The following is a 27,315-nucleotide window of genomic DNA, read 5'->3' as shown; positions in this document are numbered from 1 at the left end:
AGTCATAGAGGTGAACAGAGCAGCAACAGGAAACCATTCCTGTCTACTCCCACATGCTATCAGCACTGTATGTCCAGTTTAAGTGGACATGAAGTTGCTAGAAGGGGAAGAAGGAATGGGAAGAGTAAAAGCATTTGGCAAGTGACCATATTAACTGTGATCTAAGAAACAGTTCTCTTACATGAACCCAGGTAGGATAGAGTGTGGAAGTATCTCTGCTTCAGTTAAAAAAAATTTAATTGAACTTACTTACTTGTTGAAACCAGAACTTCAGTTTAACAATAAAGGCTGAATATAGTTCTACAAGCAGGCAGCATGAGGAACTAGCTTCTTCATAATGTAGGGAGCTATTGACTTGCATGTGTGGTGTTTTGCAGGAATCACACTTCATCTCAGTAGTGTATTGGAGGATTCCATCCTCTCGTTATCCTGCCAGTAAATGATGAAACAAAGGTAAATATTCAGTGATCCAGCAGCGTTTACTGTACTTGAGCCATCACACTAAACCAAGAGGTTGTTACTGAGCAAAAAGGATGCCAGTGCTTCTTGGACTGTTCTGTAGGAACCATGTTGCACTCGGTAAATAGACCATAAGCTATATATTGTTGCACAACTCTCTCATGTTGCTTCTACTTCTAATATCCAACCATACAGCAGCGGTTCCAAAAGCATGTGAAGAAGGGTTAGTGCGATCTTGGTAGCCTATTTCTGCATGGATGAGTTATGGCAGATGTACCAAGTCCTCTTCATCAATATCTCCACAGTCTACAACATTGCTCATCCCAGTTTTCACTTGGCTGACGGGCAAAATAAAAAACAAGCAGAAGGAAGTTTTTCAAACAGAACTTATCCATTAATGATGTCAGATTGTACAGATAAGTAAACTAAATGCTTCTGTGCACTCTTTCAGAATGTATCTCCAGCACACTGAAAGTTTATTTCGCTCCTATTCTGGTGTCCCCTGTAGGACCACCCCAAGGGCTGCAGTACGGTCGGTCCATGTCCGCTGATTATCATTTGAAGAGACTGCAGTAACTTAGGAGGATAACCTCAGGTATCTCTGGGCCAACATGGACAACAAGTAGCCTGACAGTTAATTAGCTGGCTGACAGGCAACAGCAAGATCCCAGCACACAACAATTGCCTTTCCCCAGAAAAGCATCCAGAAATCCTCATAATGTCATGAAGGGCAGAATCAATGCCATCCAACACCCTTCAAATGCCACAGCAGCACTGATGTAAACTAGGATGGCAGAGAATACAGCTTGTGCGAATGATGTATGAACTTCCTGGCAGCACCCCAACACTGGTGGCCGTCTGTTTGTGCTGAAATGGAAATGAGTTTGCGGGGTTGCTGATATGCACAGTCTCCCATGAGATCCTCAGAGAAAAGCATGGACTCCAAACTCTACACAAAGCTCTGTTCTCCTTGCTCCATACATTGAGTTCAGGCTTGCTGGCACACCTGTCAGTCAATATCCTTCAGCCGCCTTCTGTAGCAGTGGTTCCCAACCTTTTTTATACCATGGACCAATAGCATTAAGCAAGTGGTCTGTGGACCCCAGATTGGGCACCCCTGCCTACAGAATCTGTAGGCAGTCCAACCAGAGTACTCACCTGAAGTCTCTGCAGCAAAAGTAATTATAATTTAACATTCAAATTTTGTTCTGTTTCGGTTTGTGAGCTAGTAAATAAACTAGTGAAACTATATGGTGAAACTAGTAGGTGAACTGGTAAATGTTATACCAGGTGGTGGAAACGTTCATCTTTCTCCCTGCACGGCCTTCTTGGCCTGAAGTCAGTATTGGCCTGTCTGAAAGGAGGAAGGAGAGCATAAGTCAGTGAGGGCAACTTTACATAACCTTTCTATTGTTGAAAATAAATTGGAATGAGGACCAGCAGTGAGAAGGAGGTTGAGGTTTGAGTATCTTACTGTCTTCTTCTGTCCAGTGGCTCATTATGGCAGCATCATCTATGGTATTACTAATCCCTTCAGTTCTGCTGCAAATACAAAATGGCTGTTCACCGAATATTTGATAATATGCTTGCGTCATTCAGTTTTTGTTCATGAATAGCTGACAGTGTGAGGAAACTATAAGGCACAGATGTGTGGTACATGGGTGAAGATGCAAAGAAGCACAATTTATTGAGATTGCTGGCAAGTTAGTAATGGTATTGAACAAATGACAACACTACCAATACTACTACAGTACTATAAAACTGTGTATTAGTCCCTATTACTTACTGACAGAAGAATTTGCCCATATTGCATTCCTGTGACTGTAAATGAACAAATTCAGCACAGGCACCTGGTGCAGATAATAGATTGGCATCATACAATGCGTTCAGTGATTGCATCCTTCCAAATCTTAATTTTCATTGTAACATTCAGATGATCATCACACCTTCAAATTCTTTGTGGGCAAAGAAGTGAGATCATTTCATTTTCACTTCCAACCATTTCTTGCATCTCCAAGCCTGAATACTTGAAACTGCATTGAGCAACACAGTTGTGAATTGTCATACTGCTTATCAGTGACAAAAATCGCTGCTTTTTGAGCACAAGTAGATGCAACTGACGCTAATTAAAAACTGTTAACTCTAAGCATGGTATAATGTCTTAACAGCCACCCAAGTGCATGCATCTCTCAAAGCTGTTCAGCAGCAATCTCCTGTCCCAATTTAGCAGTAGTACATGCCTTTAAGAGCTGTTGAGACACGGTGTCCAATGGTTGTCACCTTGGAGCAGGATCATGGTCCCAAATAAATGAAGGGAACCCTGGCTGTTTTCATAGTTAGATTTTGTTCTTTAAGTGTTGCCCCAAATAAGTGGCTGCTCCAATTAACCAAAAACCACTGTGTTGCATTTGAACATACATTCTCTGACCTGGACTAAATTATAAAGCCTTTAGTAACATTGCATCCAGATCCTTGAAGGTTGACTCTTGGCACTGAAAATCACCATCATCTCCTCACACTGCATTCTTTGTATAGCTGAAGAAAATCCTGCTCCCTTTCAAAAATGGTTTCATCTCCACCCCCCCCCCCCCCCCGGTCTATTGACTGTGTCCTCCTCTATACTATTGATAACCTGTGGGGCTTGCTTTCTCCCATGTGGCACAATTATGGACTGCTTCCCAGAACATACTTATTTGTGGAATTCTTGTCAATGCCTGCCATAGATACTATGCACCCATGTGTCTGCAGCAAGCCTGGCCTTTAACAGATTGGTCTTGATTTAACTGGTGCTTAACAAACTTGAAGGTGGATTCACATGGGAGGCGATTAGTCAATGGAGTTTGATAAGGAGGCAGTTTTGATATACTGACTGCATTTAGTGGAAGAAGTATGGGTTAATTACATATCTGTAACAGCTTACAGATCCAGTCCAATAATGTTCTTCCCTAAAAGTAGGGTAATGAAGTTGCTTTTGTGTGAAATAAGGAAATTGTGAAATACCTTAGCACAAGTTTGATGTGTTCAGAGGGAGTTACAATTACTACCATGGAAAATTTCAGCGGCTGAAAAATGATTTTTGAATATATCACCAAATGTTTCTCAAAAACATTATGAATTTCTGATACAAATTATGAAGACAAATGAGAAGACATATTTTAGGATTCAAATGTTGTTAATGTTCACAACAATTTTAAAACTGTGACTACAGTTTATAGATTCTGTTTAGATAATGACTTTTTAGTGAAGTTTTACTTATTGAATATGTATCTTATTTTTATAAATTGCATTTGAATGTAGCAGTGAAAATTTTAACACATCAGTGAAAATGAATTGAAAACAAACTCTGACCTGTACAGGCATTGCAAACTAAACAAATGTAATGTTGTCTGAGTGATGCCCATGTGTAGGGAGATAGTCTGGAAATGGTTAAAGCCATTCACATACAAAGTCAATTTCAACAGTAGCACCGTGTCTTAAAGTAATGTTGAGAACCTATGTCAACATTAAAGTCCTACCCTTTTCTGGATGAAATGATGATTTCATTCTTTCCAGATATTCCCAGCCTTCTTTCTGTAAGTTAAGATCTAAAGTCCTTCATAGTTAGGTTGTCTGATCTCTCCAAGGTGATAACCAGTATTGGACAGCATATCCCAACAGTTTTTAGAGGCATGAATGACCCACATCCATCAGCCACTCAACACACTAAGAAAATGTGCCCCAAAATATTTCAGAGCAAGTGCTATTACAAGAAATAATGGAGCATATCTCCCACTATTTCACCTCTGTATGAGTTTAAAACACAATTACATGCTCTTATCCATAAATAGTGTGAGAGTTTCATATAAGCACTGCATCAGTGTGAGCACTGGACAAATCATACCACACAATTTCCTTTTGATAATTATTAAATACAAAGCCAAAACTTTCATTTCTCAAAGCTGTACTTGGCCACACAATCTGATAAGATGATAAAGAAGGTGTACGGCCTGCTTACCTGCATTGGTTGTGGCATTGAGTATGAGAATAAAGACATTATGTTATGTTGCAGCTAGACAAAATTTTAGTTAGGCCACCCTTGGAGTATTGTGTAGTTTCTGGCCTCCACATTTTAGGAAGGATAGCTTTGGAAAGACTGCAGTTTACCAAGATAATACCTGAATTAGAAGGTATAAGCTATAGGAGAGGATGGACAAACTTTGGTTGTTTTCTCTGGAGAATTAGAGGATGAGGCGAGACCTGATAGAAGCTTATAGGACTATGAGAGAAATCGATAGCATGGCCAGTCAGTAGGTGAATGTCAGATACGAGAGGAGGTGCATTTAAAGTGAAGGGGAAAATCTTAAGGAAAGAGTGTGGGGCAAATGTTTTGCACGCAGATCAATGGGTGCCTGAAATGGACTGCCAGGAGCTGTGGTGAAAGCTGATACAACAGTGGCATTTAAGAGGCTGCTAGACAGACTCTTGAATATGCAGGGAATGGAGAGATGTGAATCATATGAAGGCAGGAGAGATTTAGTTTGACTGGGCATCCATGCTTGGCATAGATATTATAAGTTGAAGGACCTCTTCCTCTGCTGGGCTGTGCTATGTTCTATGATTTTTCAGCATTTAACTAATTCTTACATTCACTATTTTAAACAGATATTAAACCAGATAAAAATGTGTGAAATTGCACAGTTAGTAATGTAGCAGGCTGAATTTTCTAAGTGGCCTTTGTTGATCAGAAATTTGTAGCCAAAGCCTCTTTATACAGTGTATACAATTCAATCATTAGTTCACCTCACTAGCTTCTGGAGAGCAAATCAGTTGGGTTTCTTGCAAATGGCATATACATAGTTAAACATGCACAGGCAATGTCTGCTGCAGAATGTTGCAATTGTCCATTATGTTGAAATATCCATGAAGGCAATACATTAATATTTTTCATACTCAGATGCTACCACTTGGTCTCAATTGGAATGCCTCTTTTTCTGGGAAACATACCTTGCTAACTGTACCTTCTGATATTTCCTAAAACTTGACAAGTTAAACTTCTTCAAGCACCAGAGTACATAGACTCTTTGAATTATTTTTGTCACGTGGATATGTGGTGCATTCAATTGAACTGTAATCCCTGAAAGCTATTTTAGAATTAATTTGTCTTTCACAGTAGAGCCATAAAATATTACAGCACGTCACAGGCCCTTCAGCCCATGATGTTGTGCCAACCGTTTAACCTAGTCTAAGTTCAATCTAATCTTCCCCTTCTCCATAGCCCTTCATTTTTCAATTATCCATGTGCCTAGCTAAGAGTTTCTGAAATGTCCCTGAAGTATCTACCTCTATCACCACAGAGTGTTCCACACACCCAGCACTCTCTGTGTAAAAGAGCTTACCTCTGACATCCCTATACATTTCTTCAATTACCTTAAAATTATGCGCACTCGTATTAGCGACTTGCAAAAATTATGAGTATTGTCTACGTATGATTGTTCCAGTGGATCAACATTTTTACACAATAGGTAACAAATTCCAGGTTTGTACTAATCTAATTGATCATATACAGAGCAGTGGCCAAGTGTCCTCCATGCTTCTGAATGACGAGCTAGTCCAAGATCATTTTAAGATCTCTGGCTGAAAGAGATCTGCTGCCACCAACCTGGCCAGTTGATATGTTCTAAGTTGCCATTGACTGAGAAGGATGTTGCTTTGGCAAGACTTAATAAGTTTTGCTATTGTAGATATTCCTAGAATATTGTTAGTTTATTGTAATACTCCAACTGATTCAGGAAGCATGAAGGATGTTTAGTATCTTTACTAGCCGTGGCATATAAATGACCATTGCTCACCAAGGTTGACTCTCGTTTGCCCTTAGACGTGTCATAGCAGGCCACCTAGTTGATCACACCACTTGCGGGTGGATAATAAATACCAGCCTTGTCAGCAAAACCCACATCCTGAAAATGAATTAAAACAATGCCAGAGGAAGTCATTTTTTAAATGAATGATTGATTTTAAAATAACTTCATGCATTCATGCAAATGTGGCTGTTGTGGCTCACAAATACAGGCTTTGTGGAAAAAGCTTCAGCCATAATTTAATTTAGCTCCCTTAACTTCTCCAAAGACCCGGTATTTTTTAAACAAATGATGCTGTAAGTAGGGAGCAGAAGGTTTTCTGCTGTTCAGTCTGGCAACATTCATGTTTATATTTATTTTCTATCTTCATTTATAGTAATGTTTGTTTGTAATTTGACAAAAATGGCATACTATTACACTTCAGAATCAAGAGTGGCTGCTTGCAACTTTTCTTTCTTTTGCACGTTTGCTGCAGACAAGGAATGGTTTTACTGGGAAAATGGCATTCAAACATTAGGTCATATAAAAACTATGCCATAATTTTTAACAACTATAAAAATTCAAGTTGGGAGGACTTTCGGATCTTATACCTTTCACTGAATTGATATTCCAAAGTGAACCAATTACTATTTCCGTTCAGGGAAAAAGAGGGGCAAATATCTAGATATAGCCTGGGATGGTGTTTGTAATTGATACTTTACGAATATGAGGGAAAAAATTGCTAATTCACTAATACTTGACAGATGTGTTGAATTAGTTATTGCAAATCTCACAAAGCTTTTAGTTACTGATAATTTCAAGGAACTTTTTTTTCCATTAGCATGTCACAGATATTATTATTAAAAAGACAGTTCTTAAACTCTACACTCCTCACAATGGGAGAATGGATCATGGGGAATCATTGCATGAGCTTTAATCAAAATTAATGAAGAGAAATTGCATGGTCATAAATTGGAAGCACTGATTTAGATTTTATTTCTTGTTACTTATTACTCAAAACTCTATGCTAACAAGTGGCAAATTTTAAAATATCCTCTTGCATTTAGCTGTGCTCTGTTCCTTGTGCACTGTATGAAAACCCCCATGGTCTGTGCCATAAAAGCTAATTTTGGAATGCAGACAGCAGTGACGTTCATTTCTAAACCGTATTCTCATGCACCTTATATATGTGAGAGCGGGTGTGTGCTCATGTGGGGGTGGGTGTGAACATGTGGGCGAGTATGAGTGGGTGGATTTGTATGTGAGTTGTATGGCTGTGTGTTTTGAGTTGGTGGTGTAAGTCTGTATAAGTCATTGAGTGCAACTTAACCTCCCAAAATAATTTACAATGTTTCTGATGGGTTACTCTCAAAGGCTGAAGAAACTCTGAAAAGACACTGATATCAAAGTAATTTATCCCTTCTGCAGCTTGCAAACTGACCTATTTTTGACCTTGAGTCCTTAATTATAAGAATATCACAAGCTTTGAAATATGTCGTTATGTCAGAACAAACAGATAGCAAACTGCTTGCTGTACCTGTTCTGCATTGTGACCTAGACCATGGGCTGAGAAACAGCAAGCAATATTTGTGTATGAAGGTGCCAAGCAATGACAAGAGGAAATATGATCACCTGTTATTGATATTCTATGGTCTTCCACCATCAATATCCTGGGCAACACTCAACTTCCTCAGCCACATATGGTACGTACCATACATAGAGGAACAGGTCAGAAACTGCGTATCTGACTTTGAGCACGTACAAGGGAGAAATCACAACTTCTGCTCCAACTCTCAAGAAATTCAGCATCTTCCAAAACAAATTAGCCCTTTTGCTTGGCACCATACCTTCCAGTTTAAGATGGCGCTGCTGAAGTTCAGCGACCATTTGTTGGTGGCCAATGAAACAAAGAAAGCAACTAAGTGCTTTGCTATTCGCACATTTTCTAGTAAACAATTGTTACAGACAGTAGCCTGTGGCTTCCTTTTCAGGGCTGAGCTGAACCATCTATACAACCTGGCATTTTTATGGTGTGGGCTGGGGTCTCGGAGACACAAGGCAGTTGCCGCATGTCCTGGCCAAAGTTGCTGGAGTGGACTTGGAGGCAATTCGATTCAGCAGAGCTGAGGCGAGGCCAAGTTGAGGAAAGATCCGTGCTTTGATCAACTTAAGAGCCAAGCCGAATTGGAAAGATCAGGTACTGGCCAAATTGAATCAGTAGAGTGCAAGCCCAACGGCGTATCAAAGTGGCAGAGAGTGAGGAACAACCAAGGTGGGGACAGTTTAAGCTTCGGGCCAGATGAAGTGGTCAAGGAGTTGGGGTTGGAGGCAGGGAATGGTTTGGCTCACTGCACCACGGAGTTTACTCAACTGTGCTGGACTGAGGCTGTGGCCTGAAACTAGTGGACTTCTGGATCGGCTGCACTGATGCCTGGATTTGTGAAATTCAGTTCTGAGAGCTGTTTGCTTGCTTTCATTGTTTGCACAATTTGTTTTTTACCCTCTCTCTTTCTACACGCTGCGTGTTTGAGGGTCTTATTTTTAATGTGTTCTATTCAGTTTCTTTGTTTTGTGGCTGCCGGTAAGGAGACAAATCTCAAGGTTGTATAAAGTATGCTCACTTTGATAATAGACATACTTTGAAGTTGGAACTCGAAACATTCTAAACACTAGTTCTCTTCTCCACTGTTGCACAATGGCTGCAAGATCCAAACCTGAAACTTCTGCGACCCCAGACAATGGCAGCAGCAGCACAGAAACATCGCCCACAGGTTCCCATTCAAGTTGCTTGCTATGCTGACTATGGAACATACTGCCTGTCCTCCATCCACCCAAGTTCTAAATCTTGAAACTCCTTGACCAATGGTTTTGTGGGATATTTCCAGCAGAATGACTGTTGTGATTCACCACCATGTTCCCAAGCATTATTAAAGATGGGCAATAAATGCTGGCCTTGCCAGTGACATCCAGATAATTAGACTTAAGCATTGTTCAGTGATTTTCCTGTATTCTTCTGAATTGCTCTTCATTACATAAGTATTCATTATTTTAAGTTTAGTTCTGCCATTTAGGTGTGCCTGCTACAACTACATTGTTAAGAGATGTGCCATGCAACACATTGAAGCAAGATCAGTAACCTTTCCAGAACACTTCCCTGCTGACTGATGTTTCATTTCTTTTTACTTTAAATAATTTTCTGTATGGGTTGTCTACTTATTCTACTGATTTCAAACTTGAATGTTGCCAGGGGATTTTTGTTGAATTAAAGCAGAAAAGATTATGCCTCAAAAGGCTTTTGGTCTGCTATTTTTATAATTATTAAAGACTACATTTAATTACATAATATGGCCCTTGCAGGCCTCATTAGAACATAGTGGAGATACACAAAACCTAACCATTTGCCTGCTTGTTGGGAATAATATGGGGAACTTAACATCCTTTTATTTTATAGGCCACTATAAGGAGGCTGTTACTTTTTCATTCTGACAGGAGGCTGTAAATACTTTGAAATTCTGAACTGTACCTCAATGTTGCAACTTGTGAATCTGCTCAAGTTATTGATTCTATTGATAATCATTACTTGCGCACAGTTGTTAACGTACCCTAATTTCCACAAACACCCGGTCATCACAGCTTCCTCACTCTGACAGAAACCTAAAGGCTAATTCCTTTTCTCCTGAAGACACACAGATCATAGCCTTTCACCGATAAATAGAAGTGCAGATGCTGAGATCTGAAATGCAAATACCAGAGTACTGTACTGGAAATACTGACTGGGTCAGGCAGCATCTCAGAGTTAATATTTCAGGTTGAATATCCTTCATCAGAATTCAGCCATTGGCCTGAAAGAATATTTATTTTACACTCCACAGACATTGCCTCAGCTGGGGGCTTTCCAGCCTTGTCTGGCTTTATTTTTAAAATGCATTCCTTTTTATTTCTTGTAAACACAGTAATACTTCATAACGATGTCCATAACACCTCCAGATAGTTTGCACGTTTACTGACAGCCTCCCAGCGTGGAAGTAGGCCCTTTGGCCCATCTCATCCATGCTGACCTTGCTGCCCGGTGAGCTGGACCCATCTTCCTGTGCTTGACCCGTAGCCCTCTAAGCTTTCCCATCCACGTACTGACCTGGGTGGCTTTTAAATGTTGTTAAAGTGCCTGCCTCAGCCACTATTTCCAGCAGCTCATTCCAATATGGAACCATCCTTTGTGTGAAGAAGCTGCCCCCGATGTCACTTTGAAATCTCTCGTCTCTGAGCATAAACCCTTTTGTTTTTAGCACCCCCTCCCTGGGGAAAGGCTATGTGCTTTCACCCTGTCTATACCCCTCATGATCTTCTATACCTCCTGTAATCTTTTACAACCTATCTACAGCACTACCTATTTTAGTAACATCTGCAAATTCACATTCTATATAAATTACAAACAACAAAATGCTGGAGAACTCAGCTGGTCAGGCAGCATCCATGGAAATAAGCAAACAGGCATTGAGATATGTTGTCTTGTTTCAGGCCGAGACCCTTCCTCAGGACTGAAAAGGAAGAGGGATGATATCTGATTTTTTAAAAGAAAGTAGGGGAGGGGAAGGAGGTTAGTTATAAAACAATAGGTAGGTAGGACAGGTGAAACAGGAATCTGATAGGAGGGAAGAATGAACCATAGGGGAAGGTGAGGGAGGGGCACCGGGGGAGGTGACAGACAGGTGAGAAGAGGCAAGAGGCCAGAGTGGGGAATAGAAAAGGGGCTAGTAAGAGAGTTTTTTAACCAGAAGGAGAAATTTATATTCCTACCATCCAGTTAGAGGCTACACAGAAGAAATACACTGTGCTGCTCCTCTACCCTGAGGGTGGCCTCGTTGTGGCACAAGAAGAGGCTATGGACCGATGTGTGGGAATGGGAACTAATATGTTTGGCCACCAGGAAGTTTCACTTTCAGCAGATGGAGCAGAGTTGCTCGATGATGTGGTTCCCCAATTTATGAAGGGCCTCGCCAGTTTAGGGGATGCCACATTGGGAGCACCAAGCACAATTAATGACCCCAATAGATTTGCTGGAGAAATGTTGCCTCACCTGGAAGGATTGTTTGGGGCCTGAATGGAGGTGAGGGAGGAGGTAGATGGGCAAATGTAGCACCTTGGCCACTTCCAGGGTTAAGTATTGGAAGGAAGATTAGTGAGGAAGGACGAATGAACAAGGGAATCACGGAAGGGAGTGTTCCCTGTGGAACGCAGTGAGAGAGGGAGAGAGGTAAAGATGTGTTTGGTAGTAGGATTCCTTGGAGATGGAAATGGTGGAAGTTGTGGAGAATGATGTGTTGGATGTGAGGTCCCAGCTATCCGCTGTCTTTCCCTGGAAACCATGTGATGTAACCTTCCACACTAGCTTGCCATGGAGGACCTTGTCAAAGGCCTTGCTAAATTCCATGTGAACAACACTCATTGCCCTACCCTTATCTACCCTCTTGTTCCCTTCTCAAAATACTCAAAGGGATTTGTTAGACAGGACTTCCCACTCACAACGTCCCAGATTAGACCATCTCTCCAAATGTTGTTAGATTCTGTCCCTCAGAGTCCCCTTCAGCAACTTACTCATCATCATGTTTGACCTGTGTATTCCAGACATGATTTGCTACCATTTTTCAACAAAGCTACCACATATGCTAATCCAAAACCTCACCTGTGGCTGAATATCTCTGTGTGGGCTTACGCAATTTCTTCTTCAGCTTCCCACAAGGTCCAAGAATGCATTAGGTCAAGCCCGAGGACTCATCCACCTTAATGCTCTTTAAGACCTTCTTAAAGGTCTTCCACTTGTGACATTTTGATTCTTGTATTTTGCATGCATTACATGCATGGAAAATAAAGTACAAAATTTTTGTAACCTTTCATACTATGTAAAGTTACCCAAAAGACTTTGATCTTTCATCTGAACTGAGCTGTAAGTGAAGAGGGTGTATAGAATAGGAAAAGGAAAAGTAGTAGAATTCAATCCCACCACAGTTCTTTGCATCTGACCTCTTAAATGAAGCTGCCGAGGGAGGGTGTCACAACTTCCTGTACTTTATAGTTGGTCTCACCACCTCCCACCCTTAGAAAGTTCACAGGCATCTCTATTTTGATTGCAAACTTTAAAACTGAAATTCATTGCTTTCCTTTTTCCTACCAAAAACCCATCAGTGAATCAGAATCAGGTTTAATAGCACCGGCATACAGTATGTCAGGAATTTCTTAACTTTTGCAGCAGCAGTTAATTGTGATACATAATACTAAAAAACTAAATTAGAAAATGAAATGTATAAAAATTAAATAAATAGTGCAAAAATAGAGCAAAACAAAGAAAAAATAGTGAGGTAGTGTACATGGATTTATTGTCTATTCAGAAATCTGATGGCTGTTCCCGATACGTTAAGTGTGTATCTTCAGGCATCTTGGTGGTAGCATTGAGAAGAAGTCATGACCTGGGTGATGGATGCCACCTTTTTGAGGGATTGCCTTGTGAAGATGTTCTTGATGCTGCGGCGGCTAGTGCCCATCATGGAATTGGCTTTTTTTCTGATCCTCTGCAGTCACCATTTCAAACTAGACAGTGATGTCTAGTTAGAATTCTCTCAGTAGTATATCTGTAGAAATTTGCCAGGGTCTTTGGCGACATACCACATGCTCTCAAACTCCTAATAAAATGTAGCCTACTTTGTAATTGCACCAAGAGTAAAACTGCTTACCCTTTCCACAGATGATCCCTTGATGAGGATTGGCATGTGTTCCCGCAACTCTTAGCATAATCTTAACCCTTTGCTTTAATTGCGCTCTTTAATTAAGGAAGCTTCTATCATTCCCCTCTTCTAATCCTTCTTGCTTCTGCCAGCAATGTACCTGTCCTGGTTGCTGAACTTGCATAATCCGACACAATTGTTGTTAGACTGAATATCTTACTCTATCAATTAACTTAAAGATAAGTTTAAAGATTAGAATTGTAACACTTGTTAAGCGCATGGCTAATATACTTATATTTTAAATTTCAGATTATTTAAATTTCAATTTTCTGCACACTTATCCCCTAGTAATTAAGTCTGTAAGACACAGTGGCCACTTTAAAGTGGCCATTGAGTGTATGTTCATGGTTTTTGACTGCTGTAGCAGAACCATCTCAGTGTTCAACTTGCTGTGCCTAAAGAATTGCTCTTCTGCACACCACTGTTGTAACACATGGTTATTTGAGTCACTGTTGCCTTCCTGTCAGTTTGAACCAGTCTAGCCATTCTTCTTTGATCTCTCTAATTAACAAGGTGTTTTTGCCTAGGGAACTGCTGCTCACTGCCACCCTATCTGGCACCAATAATGATTCCACGATTAAAGCCACTTGGATGACATTTCTTCCCCATTCTGATATTTGGTCTGAACAACAGCTGAAGCACTTGACCAATCTGCCATGTTTTTATGCATTGAGTTTCTGTCACATGATTGGGTGATTAGTTATTTGCATAAACAAGCAAGTGCAGAGGTATACCTAATAATATGGCCACTGAGTATATTTCCTGAACTTTTATGTGGTATGTTTTTCCCATTTCTGCCTATATTAGAAATAATACAAGAGCTGTCTGTAAAGTACATCTCATGCCCTTATTGTATAAATCCCAAAGTCAGAGTTCATCAACATTTATATATTAAATTACTGGCATTATCCAGCATAGGTACTGCAAGTTCAGGATTCCTACACACACGTCAAAGTCACTAACTGCTGGCCATTCTCTGCTGTCAATTTATTGACAGTACTTTGCTGTTGAAATTCTCCTAGAGTCCATCAGCATAGAACAAACGTGCTGGAATTTCACAATAGTTTGAGAGATCTGCCCACCGAAAATGTGCCCAGTTAGACCTAGTGCAGGAAAAGTCTCTGTTTGACAATGAGGGACCTGGATAAGAACAGTTTAAAAGTGCTCAATTCATTTTAAATTTTTGGAGATTTTATTTAATTTCAATTGGTTTTGAATATTTCTGAAAGCAAAAAAAAAAATTCAGAGGTATTCAGAATATTTGAAAGCTTTAACAGACGTCTAAAGCAGGGCTGAATGGCCTTGTTATATGTTGTGAGCATATACAAAGTAAGTACAAGTAAATTACCTCTTCATCTGCCAGAGTGTTTGGTACTTTGGACAGTTGAGAAGAGTGAATAAAAGGGGAGGTGTGGCACCTCCTACAATGCAGTGGTGGAGGAAGGGAAGCAGTTATTACTGTAGTTGGAAAAGTGAGTTCTGAACTGATTTGTTTACTTGTACTCAGATATTCCAGTTTATACATCAATTACAAAATGACGAAATGATCATCACAAATCACTCAACCTAGTACAGTATTGAACTTTTAAACTCTTTATTTAGACTGGAAATTCATATTCTGTTCTACAACAAGGCATTAAATTGGAAGAGTTTAACAAGTAGTTCTGATTTTATTTCTGGAAATAGACGTTAAGTGAAATAGACTTTTGTTAAAGCTAAATCCTCAAAATATACAGTCATATGGTCAGCTGATTGGGAATACATTATTGGGAAACAACTGGAGCAAAGTAGTGGACACTGGGGTAATAGAGTGACAAGAAAATCAATGGGATTTTCCTTTTGGGATTATTGATACTGAATTATCTCTTTGGATTTTAAATGTGTTCAGTGAAATCCCTACCATGATGTATGTTATCTTTTACATTTCTGAGGAGCAGTACAGATAGTTGGTTGACAGCATGTATCTGACTTTTTTTTTAGAAGTCTTGGCGTTTTAATTATATTATTATTGTGGCCACTTTACAGAAATGGCTTGTTTAATATCACTGCACAATTTGAGTCTCTTTCTTCATAAGCAACAAATGAGAAGATGTGAAAGCATACCTATCAGTGGAATTGAATTATGGCTTCAGTTGCTCTTAATTGAAAATAACATTCTTAAAATTATAAATCAAGTTAAACTGAATTGCTATGAAATATAATTATGAAGACTTTTATGTAAATGATTATTAAAATGATCCATGAGTTTTGATTTTCAGAACCTACCTTTACATTCCTTCAACAAAAAATTAAGAAAAAATGAGAATTTGTATTCCCAGTTTGTTATAAGAGGTTTCATTTTAGGTGTTGATACAGGAAGGGAGAATTGTTATTATGTTTTATGATGAAAACAGTTTATTTAGATTCCATTCTACATTATTTTTCAATGATTATTATAACTTAGCTTATTTTTACAGTGAAGTATTTTTAAATTATTCAGATAGATTAAATTGAATATTGAAACTAATTAATTGTTAGTTACAATTGAAATTGGAAACACAATGAAACTCAAATCGACTGTATTTCGCTGTAGATTGATAGTAACACAGAGCATCCTTTCTGAACCATATCCAAAATTAAACTCCATTTAAATGCGCAATGGATCAGTCAGTATGTAACAGAAAAGGGTTAATATTTTAGCTGGAATATATTGCAATTGAGTTTTTAATTTATTTGATTTGATATGCAAATTGAAGTCTGTCAGTTTGATTGTAATATTGATGGCAGTACCTGGAAAGGCTACTATGCAAAACTATAAGAATGATAGGATTTAATAAGCTCTGGCATTATATATTTGTTGTTCCATCTTCCAAAGTATGTATTTTTCTGGTAGCTACAAATGTGGCTCTCAGAACCATCATTTGAAAGGTGTATTAACTAATTTCAAATTGTAAGATGTATGAAGTGTTCTATAGTGTATCATAGGTTAGAGATACACTGGAATGAATGAATTATGGAAAAAAAATCTTTAAATATGCTGAATGCAGCTGCCCGGAAAAGACCCCTTTTTTCTCCCTATTCTCAAGAATTATTTTTTTCATCAGAGCCCTGAACTTGATGTAATTCAGTTTCAAAATGTAATAATAATTGGTGTATTTTCAATTATTTTTGATAATAACATTTTAATTATTAATTCATTTTATTATTAACAATGGCATCAACCTAAAGAAAGACGGAGACCTGAGTACTCTTTTTGAAACGTATGCTAAGAGTTATTGCTGATAAGCTAGCTAAATACAGCTCATTTCATGTTGGATATGAAACTGCAGCTATGCTCGGAACAGAAGACTACAAAATTAGAATCACTATGATTTAAAGGTGCCATTGTTTCAATTTATGGAAGAAATCATTTGTAGCTATTCCTATCTTCCAGGAAACATTTGGAGTTATTTGACATTGCCTTTTTAGTGAAAGGGATTGCATATCCTTAGAGCTCTTAATTAGCAACCAAGCTAAATAAGATTGCTGAAGTTGCTCCTGACTCTGGTATTGTTTCCTATTTGATGCACAAAATAATTTTAAGAGATAAAACATGTCAACAAATTTTCTGCTTGTTCTTTGGGGGAATACTGTGTAAAAACTGCACCTGTGCCAGAAATTCTTTTTATTATTTGATGAAGTTTTACAAATGTGTTCAAGTCTATTTGAAGTTGGTCATTCTAGACTTGTAGTACACAGATGAATCTCTGATAGCTTAAGCTAATGATGATATGGGAAGTGGCTGCTTGATCCATCAGGTCCATGCTGACTCCCAGGAGAGTAATACAGTTAGTTGTATTCTGGCTTTTTATTTCCCCATACTTGTGTGACTTATTCTGTCTCACACATGCCCATCAGCTCCACTTTTATTCTCTTTGCACAGACCCACACTGACTGGTAGCATGCAGCAGACAATTAATCTCTATATTAGTTATATTTTATCATTAATAAATCAATTTAACTTTAATGATTTAGCCACTTATCGTTAATCGTCTTTTTCTAAACTTTTCTAAAGAATAGCGCATTAAAAAGTGATATATTTTCTTGTCTTCCTCTCCTGTGTTCAAATTATCATTTGTCTCTATTTCACCGGCCAAGAAGTCTACATTATTTATATTTTGCCTTTTATTTCTTCCAGCAAATTCTATTAAAGTAGAAACTCCAAGTGATGAAGAGAATGGAAGAGCCTGTGACACAAATGGTGAAGAGAGTGCTGAAGACCTGCGTATGATAGATACATCTGGGACTAAATTGAATGGACCACACAATGGCCAAGGCAACAAAGCATTTTCTGGAGTTGGTGGCATTCGACTTCCAAATGGCAAGCTGAAGTGTGATATCTGTGGAATAATTTGCATTGGCCCAAATGTCCTCATGGTGCACAAACGTAGCCACACTGGTAAAAACAGGCACCGCTTTTTTCTGTTTTTTACCTTCATCACTTTCATTTGGGTTTTACTATGCCGCATTTTTGCATGTCATTTCCAAAGTTATCATAACCGAAATAGTACAATGCTTCACATTAAAAATAAGAATGTGATGCACAAATTAAAGTCAGAGCCTGAAATGTATTTTTAATAAGTTTCCTTTTTTTGCTTGCTCATTGGCATTTCTTTTTTTTTAAAGAACCATTGGAAAAGACAAATTAAAAAAAACATGCCACAACATTCAGAAATCAAATCTGTTTATTTGGAAACTGCTGATCAGGAAGAGCAACTCTTAACACACAATGATGCAGACACTCCATTTAAATGAGTTTGAATCTTCATTGTGATGTGCCATTTTGATTTATATAAAAAAAAATAGATTTTTCAGATCAAATTGACCCAGCCACTGAAGCGTTGAGAAACTGGCAAGTTTAGTCTGAATGCCTCATGTTATATCAAATGTGCAGCTGGCAGAAATTAAAGAACAGCAGCAAAGATACATCTTTTTTTCTGAAATTCCACACTTAACGATATATTTTTTTGCTAATAAATATGCTCTGCCTTGCAGGGGAACGCCCCTTCCAGTGCAGTCAGTGTGGTGCGTCTTTTACTCAAAAAGGCAACCTACTTCGTCACATTAAGTTGCACTCTGGTGAGAAACCGTTCAAGTGCCATCTTTGTAACTATGCTTGCCGTCGTCGAGATGCACTTTCGGGTCATCTGCGGACTCATTCTGGTGGGTATAATTGTCAATATTGTGTGCATTAAGTTCTTTGCCTAATGGTCAAAAAGGGGCACAGTAAGAAAATGAAACCTAGAATCTAGTGTTGCTGATAATATGGAGAAGTATTTACTATGTCCATAATGTACCCCCTCTGCATTCTTTTAAATGTGACATTACCTTTCATTAAAATGATGTGCGGAGGACAAATTAACAGCCAATGTGAAATTTGAGAGACAGTAATTTCCAAACTTCTTGCAGCCTTTGAATTGATTCTGATCTACAGTTAATTTTCTTTTATTTCCCCTGAATTTCCTGATTCACTGTACTGAGACCAGTTAAAATTTATGTACAGATGACCCAACAGAGATCAGATAACTTCTATAAAATTTGTTCCACACACCACTTTTTAATGAAGCCATTAGCAAAACTATTACATTAGGTGCTATTTAACAATAGGAGGTATAAACTTAATTTTACTTTATATGTCTTTAAGCATCAGGCATGGTGCCTATGTAACATTTGAGTCGTTTGAAATGTTGCTGAATTGAGAGACAGGAGAGGTCAGTGAACATGAGATTGGTGGATCAGTAGGAATTGACACAAGCCAGGAAAAGCTGCAGAGCTTTGGATGAACTGAACTAAGGATATATGCTAAGGTATTAAGGCATAACTAAGGTATTATTCAGGTTCCTGTGTAAACACACATGGGGAGTCAGGATCATGGGTAGGCTTCATGTGAAATAGCTTTAAAAGTCAATGCATAATTGAGGTGAGTTATGCAGAAGTAAGTTCTAGTTCTGAATTGTGTTTAGCTCACAGAAGAAAAATTATTGATTTTTCTTCAATTTTTTCTTCAAAAATTGTGTGAGAAGGGTATCTACATTAGAGCACAATAGATAAAGGATTCAGGTTTATTTGTCATGTGTACAGTACATCAAAACATACAGTGGAACGTGTTGTTTGCATTAAAAACCAACACACATGGGGGTGTGCTGGGGACAGCCCACAAGGGTCACCACACATTCTGGCATCAGCATAGCATACCCACAATGCTCAGCAGAACAACACAGACCACAGCAGGCAACAAAACAAGTGCAAACACAAGTGCCTTACCTCCCACCCACCCACGCACACACACAAACGTTTAAACCCAGGCCGGACTTCAAGCCTCCAGCCTCCAACATGGACTCAGGCTTGCTGACAGCGGGCTTCGGCCTCTCCAGCAAACTCACAGAGATTTGCTGACCCGACTCCAGCCAACAGACATTGACTTCTGGACTTCGGGCATCAATCCTCAGTGTCAACCTCAGAGCATGCCAATCATTGAACACTAGGCCTTAAACTCCAGAATTGCCAATGATGGGACCCCAAACATTAAGCAATGATCTCTGGTCTCACTGATTGGTGAACCCAGGGGAATATCAGAACTCGTTTCGCTTTCCCACACATAATTCTGACTCCAGAATCCACTGACAAAACACTGGCATCTAAACGCAGATATCCCACATCTAATTCTCTGGTCTTCAATCATAAAGTAGGAACTTAGACTTCAGCTGACCTCTAATTCCCTTATCCCTGAACCCCAGCCTGCCTTCGAACTTCTCTCTCATCCCCAAAAGAACCACGGACCTAAAAAATTTTAAAAATTAAATTAAACAATTTAAAAACAACTAAATCTGAGCTGTTAATCAATAGAGGTTGCAGCTCAGTGCCATCTAAAAAGATAGGATTTCTTAAAGAAAAAGACAGTTCAATTAAAGGTAACTATATAGAGGACAGGACGTTACATAAATGTTGACCCTAAAGATGCCTTTTATAATTTGTTTAAGATGCCAATGAATCTGGCATTCCTAAAATGCAAACATTATGTTTATAACAGAGTACTGGTAAATAACATACCATAAGAACATATGCACACAGGGTGATCCAGTGGATTCTCTGTGGTAGTTCAAAAAACAATTAAATAGACTGAGCTGAGAATGGATTGCTTTAAAGAACAGGACTCTCAGCAAGATTTATAGGCTTGTGTAGTGCAACTATTAAGAGAGGAGTAGCAGGCTCCATTTATATTGTAGATTAGAATTCCTCCAAGTGGTCTCCCAATCCACAGATCAAATCTAGCAGAAGATTTTGAAAAACAAAGCAATTTTTGATTTTGTGTGATACTGGAGTTTGAGATCAGAAGATAAATGTTGTACATTAGATCCTGGACTCAACTTAGAAATTCTCCCATTATGTTCCAGTGCTTTTTTTTCCCTGTGATATCTCTGTAATCACTACAGTCCTACAGTACTGCAAGCCCTCAGCCAGTTCCCAAAAGGTTTCTATTCTGAAGCTTCCTGTCCTGAAAGCCACATTTTCATCTAGGCTTTAATCTCATGCACTAGAATTCGCTCACAACCTTTGCAGTTCCCACTCCCTCAAAGCTCACCTCTGACCATGGTAGAATGAATTTAAATTCCAATTTCAGTTTTAACTTCAATTAATGTATTGTTCAAAAACTGTATCTAGTATGCAGCCATTCTTGAATCTTCAATTTGGCATTATTAATGGACAATTGCTAAATAAGTTCAACTTATTTGCTTAAGAAGACATGAATAAATGGGTAAAGGGGCATTCTTTACAATTTCACAGGTTGGGTTATCCACTCTCTTCTATTTCCTTTACCTTAGATATATTTAATGACATGATATTCATCACTACTGTGGCTGGACACAACTCAACTCTACTCAACTCATAATTTGAGTCCACCAGAATAATTTATGCCAGCCAGTGCTGTCAGCGCTGGACTTTGAGGCGAGTGGTCCCAGGTTCAGATCCAGCCAGCTCCTTGCACGCTTTCCATCCATGCTGGGTTGAGTGTTGAGCTAGCAACTCAGCCTCATTAAAAAAGACAAAAATGCTAAACTGATAGCAAGGCATGGAGAAAAATAACAAGAATAGTTTATGTTCAAATTATAATACAGACCATTTGAATCTCTGTACATACTGAGCACTTAGCACTCGTTTTTCCCACTGATTCTATCCTCAATCATGTTATTCTTCCAACATTCTCATTAATCCTTCTCTAATTTCCACCAGTCATCTTCAGACTGGTGCATACTTACAGAGGTCAAATGACCTCCCAAACTGCACATTGTGGAAGGAACCAGAGAACACACCCGGTCACAGGGAGAATGTGTAATCTTTGCACAGACGATGCCAAATGTCAGGACGGAACTGTTTCTTCCAGAGCTCGGAGGCAACAGCCGTACTAGTTACACACTGTGCCTGTACTCTTCACAAGCTTCCTCAAGTGCTATTTCTTGAAGTCCTCTCAGTATATTCTTCTCCTACATCATCCAACATGAATCTGGATTCCCCTTAGCTACATTCTTTACATCAGCTATTGGTATAACAATGATTTCTATATTCTTACTGCTCTTTTAGATAAAGTATTTCTCTTGTCTTTCTTCGTGGCTCAGCTGACATATGGAAACAACTTTATTTCATCTACTCCTTCAAATGCTTTAGTGATTTACAAGACCTCTGTTCTCTGTCACCTGTCAAATCTGTGCTGAGCAGTGAGTGGCCCCATTACCAACGTGAAAATTACTTTTCATTACTTTAACTCTTTGGAGTTTTTCTTCTATTTACATAAAACAACAGATGCTGAAATCGGAAGATCCTTCTGTGCTTAGATTGCCGTTCAGTAAAACAACTGGGTCTTTTTCCTGGGCTGCCCCAATTCCATTAATGCCTTCAAATCTGTTGAGCTCTACCTACTCAGTGAGTCAGCCTGGACACTGCTCTGGGGAAGTAATCTCCAAAGAGAGAAGGCATTTCTTCTTCACTCTGTCTTAACTGGCTTTTGGTGCATGCTTCTAGTCACTTATCAAGCTCAGTATCTAGCCTATCAAATCTAATAGGAAGTTTGTACATTTTGAGACCATTCTGTTCTCTTGTTTAAGGAGTCATTAAGGGCTGTTTTAATTCCCCCCCCCCCCCCCCGCAAACAACAATCCATTCATCTATCACAAGTACATGCTTCCTTAAAAAGGGGAATCCTAACTACATGCAGTATTCCAGGCTACATATAATTGGAGCAAAATATCTCTATTCTTATACTCAAATCTTCTTGTGACAAAGATCAACATATTCTGTGTACAAGAACAGGTGTTTCTGAACACATTGATCTCTGATTGTTTAAAAAGCTGTATTAACCTGTCTGAACATATATAATCCCCAGTGCCATAGATTGCAATTTTTTTCTCTTATGTGGCACTTTATTGAAGGCCTACGGAACATTCAAATGCACCACATCAGCTGGTTGGCCTTTATTAATTACGTAGTTATAACCTCAAAAAATTCTATCAAACAGGGTTCCCCTTTCATAATTCAATGCCAAATCTTGTTTTTGCATTCAAACAGCATCCTTATTAATAGATTTTAGTATTTTCCCTAACGTTGATGTCAAGCTGTTTCTGTGGCCCTTCTTTCATTAATAGTGGGGTTATATGAGCTATGTTCCATCCTGAGTACAGTTCTAGAATAGACACCTTGTACAAATGCATTTACTCAATATCTCATTGCTCTGGTAATTTGCTGATTTTCTTCTCCTAGCTCCTGAGTAGAACCTCAGAGCTTGCCTTTCACTTACCTTGCGATGGGCAAAAAGGAACTTGCCGGAACTTAATAAGGGCAATTACAATGCTATGGGAACAGATCGGGGAATTAAAATAAAAGAGATATTTCATAAATCCAAGCAGAGGTGTAAACCAATGTGAAAGGAAAGCTTAACAAGGAGATGCGCCATTTCTGGATAAATCATGAAGTTAAAGATGCTACCAAGTTGAAAGAAAAAGGCACACATGTTGCAAAAATTTGTAGTAGGCTAGAGTACAGGAAACTTATTAAAAAGAAAGTTGGAAGATATGGGTCATCCACTTTGGAATGGTAAATGAAAATATAAATTGGAATGAAACTATGCATTGTTACGAAAGGGATCCCGATAGGGCACACCCATGTGCATGTTATCAACAGGTATAGCAAGTAATGAGGAATGCTGCTGGAATGTTGCCAGAGGTCTAGAAGATTAATGTCAGAAACTTGTGATGCAAATTTGCAGTGTACTGACAAGACCGCACATTGAGTACTCTGCTGGATACAAGCTGTAGCAGTTTGATTGCTGGGGTGAAAGGTGTTTCACTGGGTGGCACAGTGACAAAGCTATTGTATCTGAATGCATCTTTCAATGCAACTCAAACATCAGTCAATGCTTCAGCCTCACAACATAGAAAGCAGATACAGCAATAGACTAGCAAATAACACCTATCAGATATTCAGACATTCATGCAGTACAGTGGTGTAGTTAGGAGATCTGCAGTTCAGGGTTTCAATGGCCTGGGTTTAATTCTGTTCTTTGGTGGAGTCTGTGTAGAGTTTTCACATTTACTCTGTGGCTGTGTGGATCCCTTTGGTATTTCAGTGTTTTTCCTATATCCTACATAGATGCAAGTTACTACTTTCATTGGCCACTGTGTTGCCCTTGGTGTGTGCAGTTACGTGGTAGAATCTGGAAGAAATTAACAGGAATGTGGGGAGAGCAGGGAAAATTAATGAGAGAATGAGAGTGCCCTTTGAGCCAGAATGACTGACAGGGTCAAAATGGATCCCTTCTATATCATGAGGAAATATGGGAATGAAGGTGTTGTTATATGAGGAAAGATAAAGGAGTTTGACATGTACTATCTGTAGTTTATAAGAATGATAGCGACAATTTAAAATAAAACACTAAAGGGGCTTGAGTGTGTAGATACTGAGAAGGTTTCTTCTAGTGGAGGTATCTAGAATCAGGTGGTCATAGTTCCATAAGAGGTTGTCGAATTAGGATACAGATGAGAAGGAATTTTATCTCTGAGGGTCACATATCTTTGGATCATCTACCCCCAAATCCTGTGGAGATAGAGTCATTGAATATATTCAAGCTGGATATTGACAGATATATGAATTGCAAAGACCCATGGTAAAATAGCAGGAAGGTAATGCTAAGGCCAAGATTGAATCACTTGTGCCTTTATTGTAGCATGGAACAGACTTGAGGAGACAGTTGGTCTGCTCCTACTCTTGCTTGTAGTGACATGTCACTAACATGATGCTGCTCAGTCCACTGAGTTCCTCCAGAAGATTGGATGTTGCACCAGATTCCACCTTCTTGTGTCTTCATTCATCTCATTTACAGTTGTCCTTGTGCACATCTGATGCCACATTTGCCTTTTTAACAAAAACTTTCCTCTGAGAAGTGTCCATTGACTCTGAGGATGCAGAATACTGTTTCTTTACTGAAAACAGTGTGTCATCTTGCACAAATTAATCATTTTCCTCTGCCTTGCAATGTGTGTCACAATCCATTTAACTCTTCATTTTACTGAAAATAATCTTGCAATCTTGTGATCACTATTTAGCATTCTGTAGTGAAAGTACTACAAATGATCAGTATCACTTGTAGTAGACCAGCCAGTGCTATAGGTAACATCTGATAATGTTGCAGTGATGATACTGGGTATCATTAAAGTAATTTACTAACCAACATTATGGATATCAATTGAAGATGAAGGCTAGATTTTTATTTGTATATAAAGTGACATTTTTTCAAAGATTTCACAGATCTTGTCATATTGTTCAGAATTTGGCCCTTTCGAAGCATCGCTAGATACTACATTGCTCTGCTTATTTTCTGTAAAAATGTGGAAGAATTGTCATTTGGCAAGTTTATCAGGTGGATTGCTATAAACAAGTTTGTCATGTGTTCCCTGAAGTCACACCTTTTACAGCCATGCAGTTCCCAACAACCTCGAAGCTGTGCAATTGCAACCAGAGGACTGTGAGCAGAAAGTAGGCCACCGTCACACTGAGCTGTCAAAAGGCCATTTAAAGCGTTTCTGAACACCTGGATAACCAGACATTTAGAAACAGCAAACATGTATTTAAATCAGTAAAAATATTAAAGCTATTGGAAGTGAGGTTTTATTAATAAATCTATTTTAAGAAATGTTCTATTTACATTGTATTTATATTAATTAACACAAAAATGATTTTAAAAACTGACTGCAATTGCGTCATAATAAGGTTCGACAATCCAATTCCAATAGAGTCATTATTAAGGACTCCCATCACCTGGGGCATGCCCTCTTCTCATTGTTACCATAAGGAAGGAGGTACAGAAGCCTGAAGGCACACACTCAGCGATTCGGGAACAGCTTCTTCCTCTCTTCCATCTGACTTCTAAATGAACATTGAACTCATGAACACTACCCTCATATATCTGTTTTTGCACTTTTTAATGTATTCAATATACTTATATATACTTATTATAATTGATTTACTTGCTTCTTTTTTCTTTCTATGTTATCATGTATTGCATTGAACTGCTGCTGCTAAGTTAACAAATTTCATAACACATGCCAGTGATAATAAACCTGATTCTAATTCTGAAGGCTGCAGCCAAAGCAAACTTAAATCTCAGTAGAATTCAGATTCTGTAAGAAAAGCTGGACATACTGACAAGTGCTCTGTAGCAAGCTAGTGGTTCCCTATAGAAACCCTGGATAGCTGTTGACATGGTCTAGCCACTTATGTGACAGGCTATTTAGCACATTCAATGTAGCAAAGCTCTCTAATGATCAGAGTCTTTCTCCACACTCCGTAAGAAAAGCTGTTTTGCTTTTTTTAATCACTGACCCTTCCAGAACTAACGGAACTCAGATTCCCTTCACTATTCACATTTTGCAGGATGTTATCATTTATCCAACATACATAAATGATACAACAAAATCTAAATTGATTTTCGAAACAACTGATTCCAAAACCTCACTACAATGTTTTCATTATTTTGGCAATAACTTTAGAATATCTGTTTTTATTTGTCTGCTTGCTTCTTTGAAATTCCATAATGCCCCTCTTCCAACCACCATCCTCCTTAGGAGAAAAGTTTAACAGGATAAAGTTTGTTCTGAGTGGTTTGTAAGCCATCTCCAAGAACTAGAATCTCATGAAAGGCATATAAATCAATAGAGCCAGTTCTGATAAGTGAGATGAGTGTAAATGGGTGCTTGATAGTAACTGTAGATATGATGGGCCAACAAATTCACAAGCAAGAGAAATTCTGCAGATGCTGGAAATCTAAGCAACACACACAAAATGCTAGAGGAACTCAGCAGGACAGGCAGCATCTATGGAAAAGAGTACAGTTGACATTTCGGGCCAAGACCCTTCATCAGGACTGGGAATGAGAGATTGAATGGTGGGGAGGAAGAAACACAAGGTGATTTGTGAACCTGGGGGGGGGGGGGGGAAATAAAGAACAGGAAGGGTACATGGCTGTGGTAGCGAGTCTGGGTGAGCATATGGTCGAAGAGTTGGGGGGCAGCAGAGATCACAGAGGGGGAGCAGTGAGAGGGGGTTTCACTGAATTTCTGTCAAAGGGAAGATTTAAACTTCCTCAGGGTAAGCAGACCTGGAAGAGACTTTGCAGTGTAGTAATATAATCACAAGGATTTTTTGTGTGTTGGTTGAATTGGTTTCCATTGTAGCTGACTCTATGACACTGTGACGTTAACCTTAATCCACATGGATCAATTAAGCAACCTGGTCAATTTCATAAATACTTTCTGAATATGAAAACTGTTTAATAGCTCAGGAGGCTAGGCTTAATCAAATGAATAATTTAATCAGGAAGACCTTGAGATTTAATAAACATGTTTTACATTAATACTTTGCAATTATTGTTATATAAGATATAGTTTGAGCCCAGGTTAATACCTGATAACTTAGTAATTAGCTTACAGACAACTGATTTGAAGAAAAAGTGAAGTCTTTTCTGCATAATCCTTTCAAGGCTCTTTCTCTTTGTGTTTAGTTGGAAAACCTCACAAATGTAGCTATTGTGGGCGAAGCTACAAGCAACGCAGCTCACTTGAGGAACATAAAGAACGTTGTCATAATTACTTGCAGACCATGGGACTGCACAGTGGTATCTATTCAGGTAAAACAAAAAGTCCTTTTCATGAAATCTAATGCTTTAGCTAACATGTCATGTAACACAATAATTATCC

The 27,315-nt window shown here is 38.8% G+C and overlaps 1 protein-coding gene across 10 annotated transcripts in view; it reads left to right on the top strand.

Moving 5' to 3' along the window:
* Positions 1-27,315, top strand: part of ikzf1 (IKAROS family zinc finger 1 (Ikaros)) — an 87,874-nt gene that overhangs the window by 44,115 nt on the left and 16,444 nt on the right. For 9 of the 10 annotated variants that reach the window (XM_059972467.1, XM_059972466.1, XM_059972465.1 and 6 more), the window contains 3 exons: positions 17,211-17,471; positions 18,068-18,235; positions 27,120-27,245. In XM_059972467.1, the coding sequence (XP_059828450.1) occupies positions 17,211-17,471; positions 18,068-18,235; positions 27,120-27,245 (555 nt within the window). The remainder of the gene's footprint in view (positions 1-17,210; positions 17,472-18,067; positions 18,236-27,119; positions 27,246-27,315) is intronic. The other variant, XM_059972468.1, reaches the window with a different exon arrangement.

This window comes from Hypanus sabinus, chromosome 6, assembly GCF_030144855.1.
Source record: "Hypanus sabinus isolate sHypSab1 chromosome 6, sHypSab1.hap1, whole genome shotgun sequence".
In the NCBI taxonomy this organism is placed as follows: domain Eukaryota; kingdom Metazoa; phylum Chordata; class Chondrichthyes; order Myliobatiformes; family Dasyatidae; genus Hypanus; species Hypanus sabinus.
Note: the sequence above shows the minus strand (reverse complement) of the source record. Positions and strands in the feature narration are given on the sequence as shown.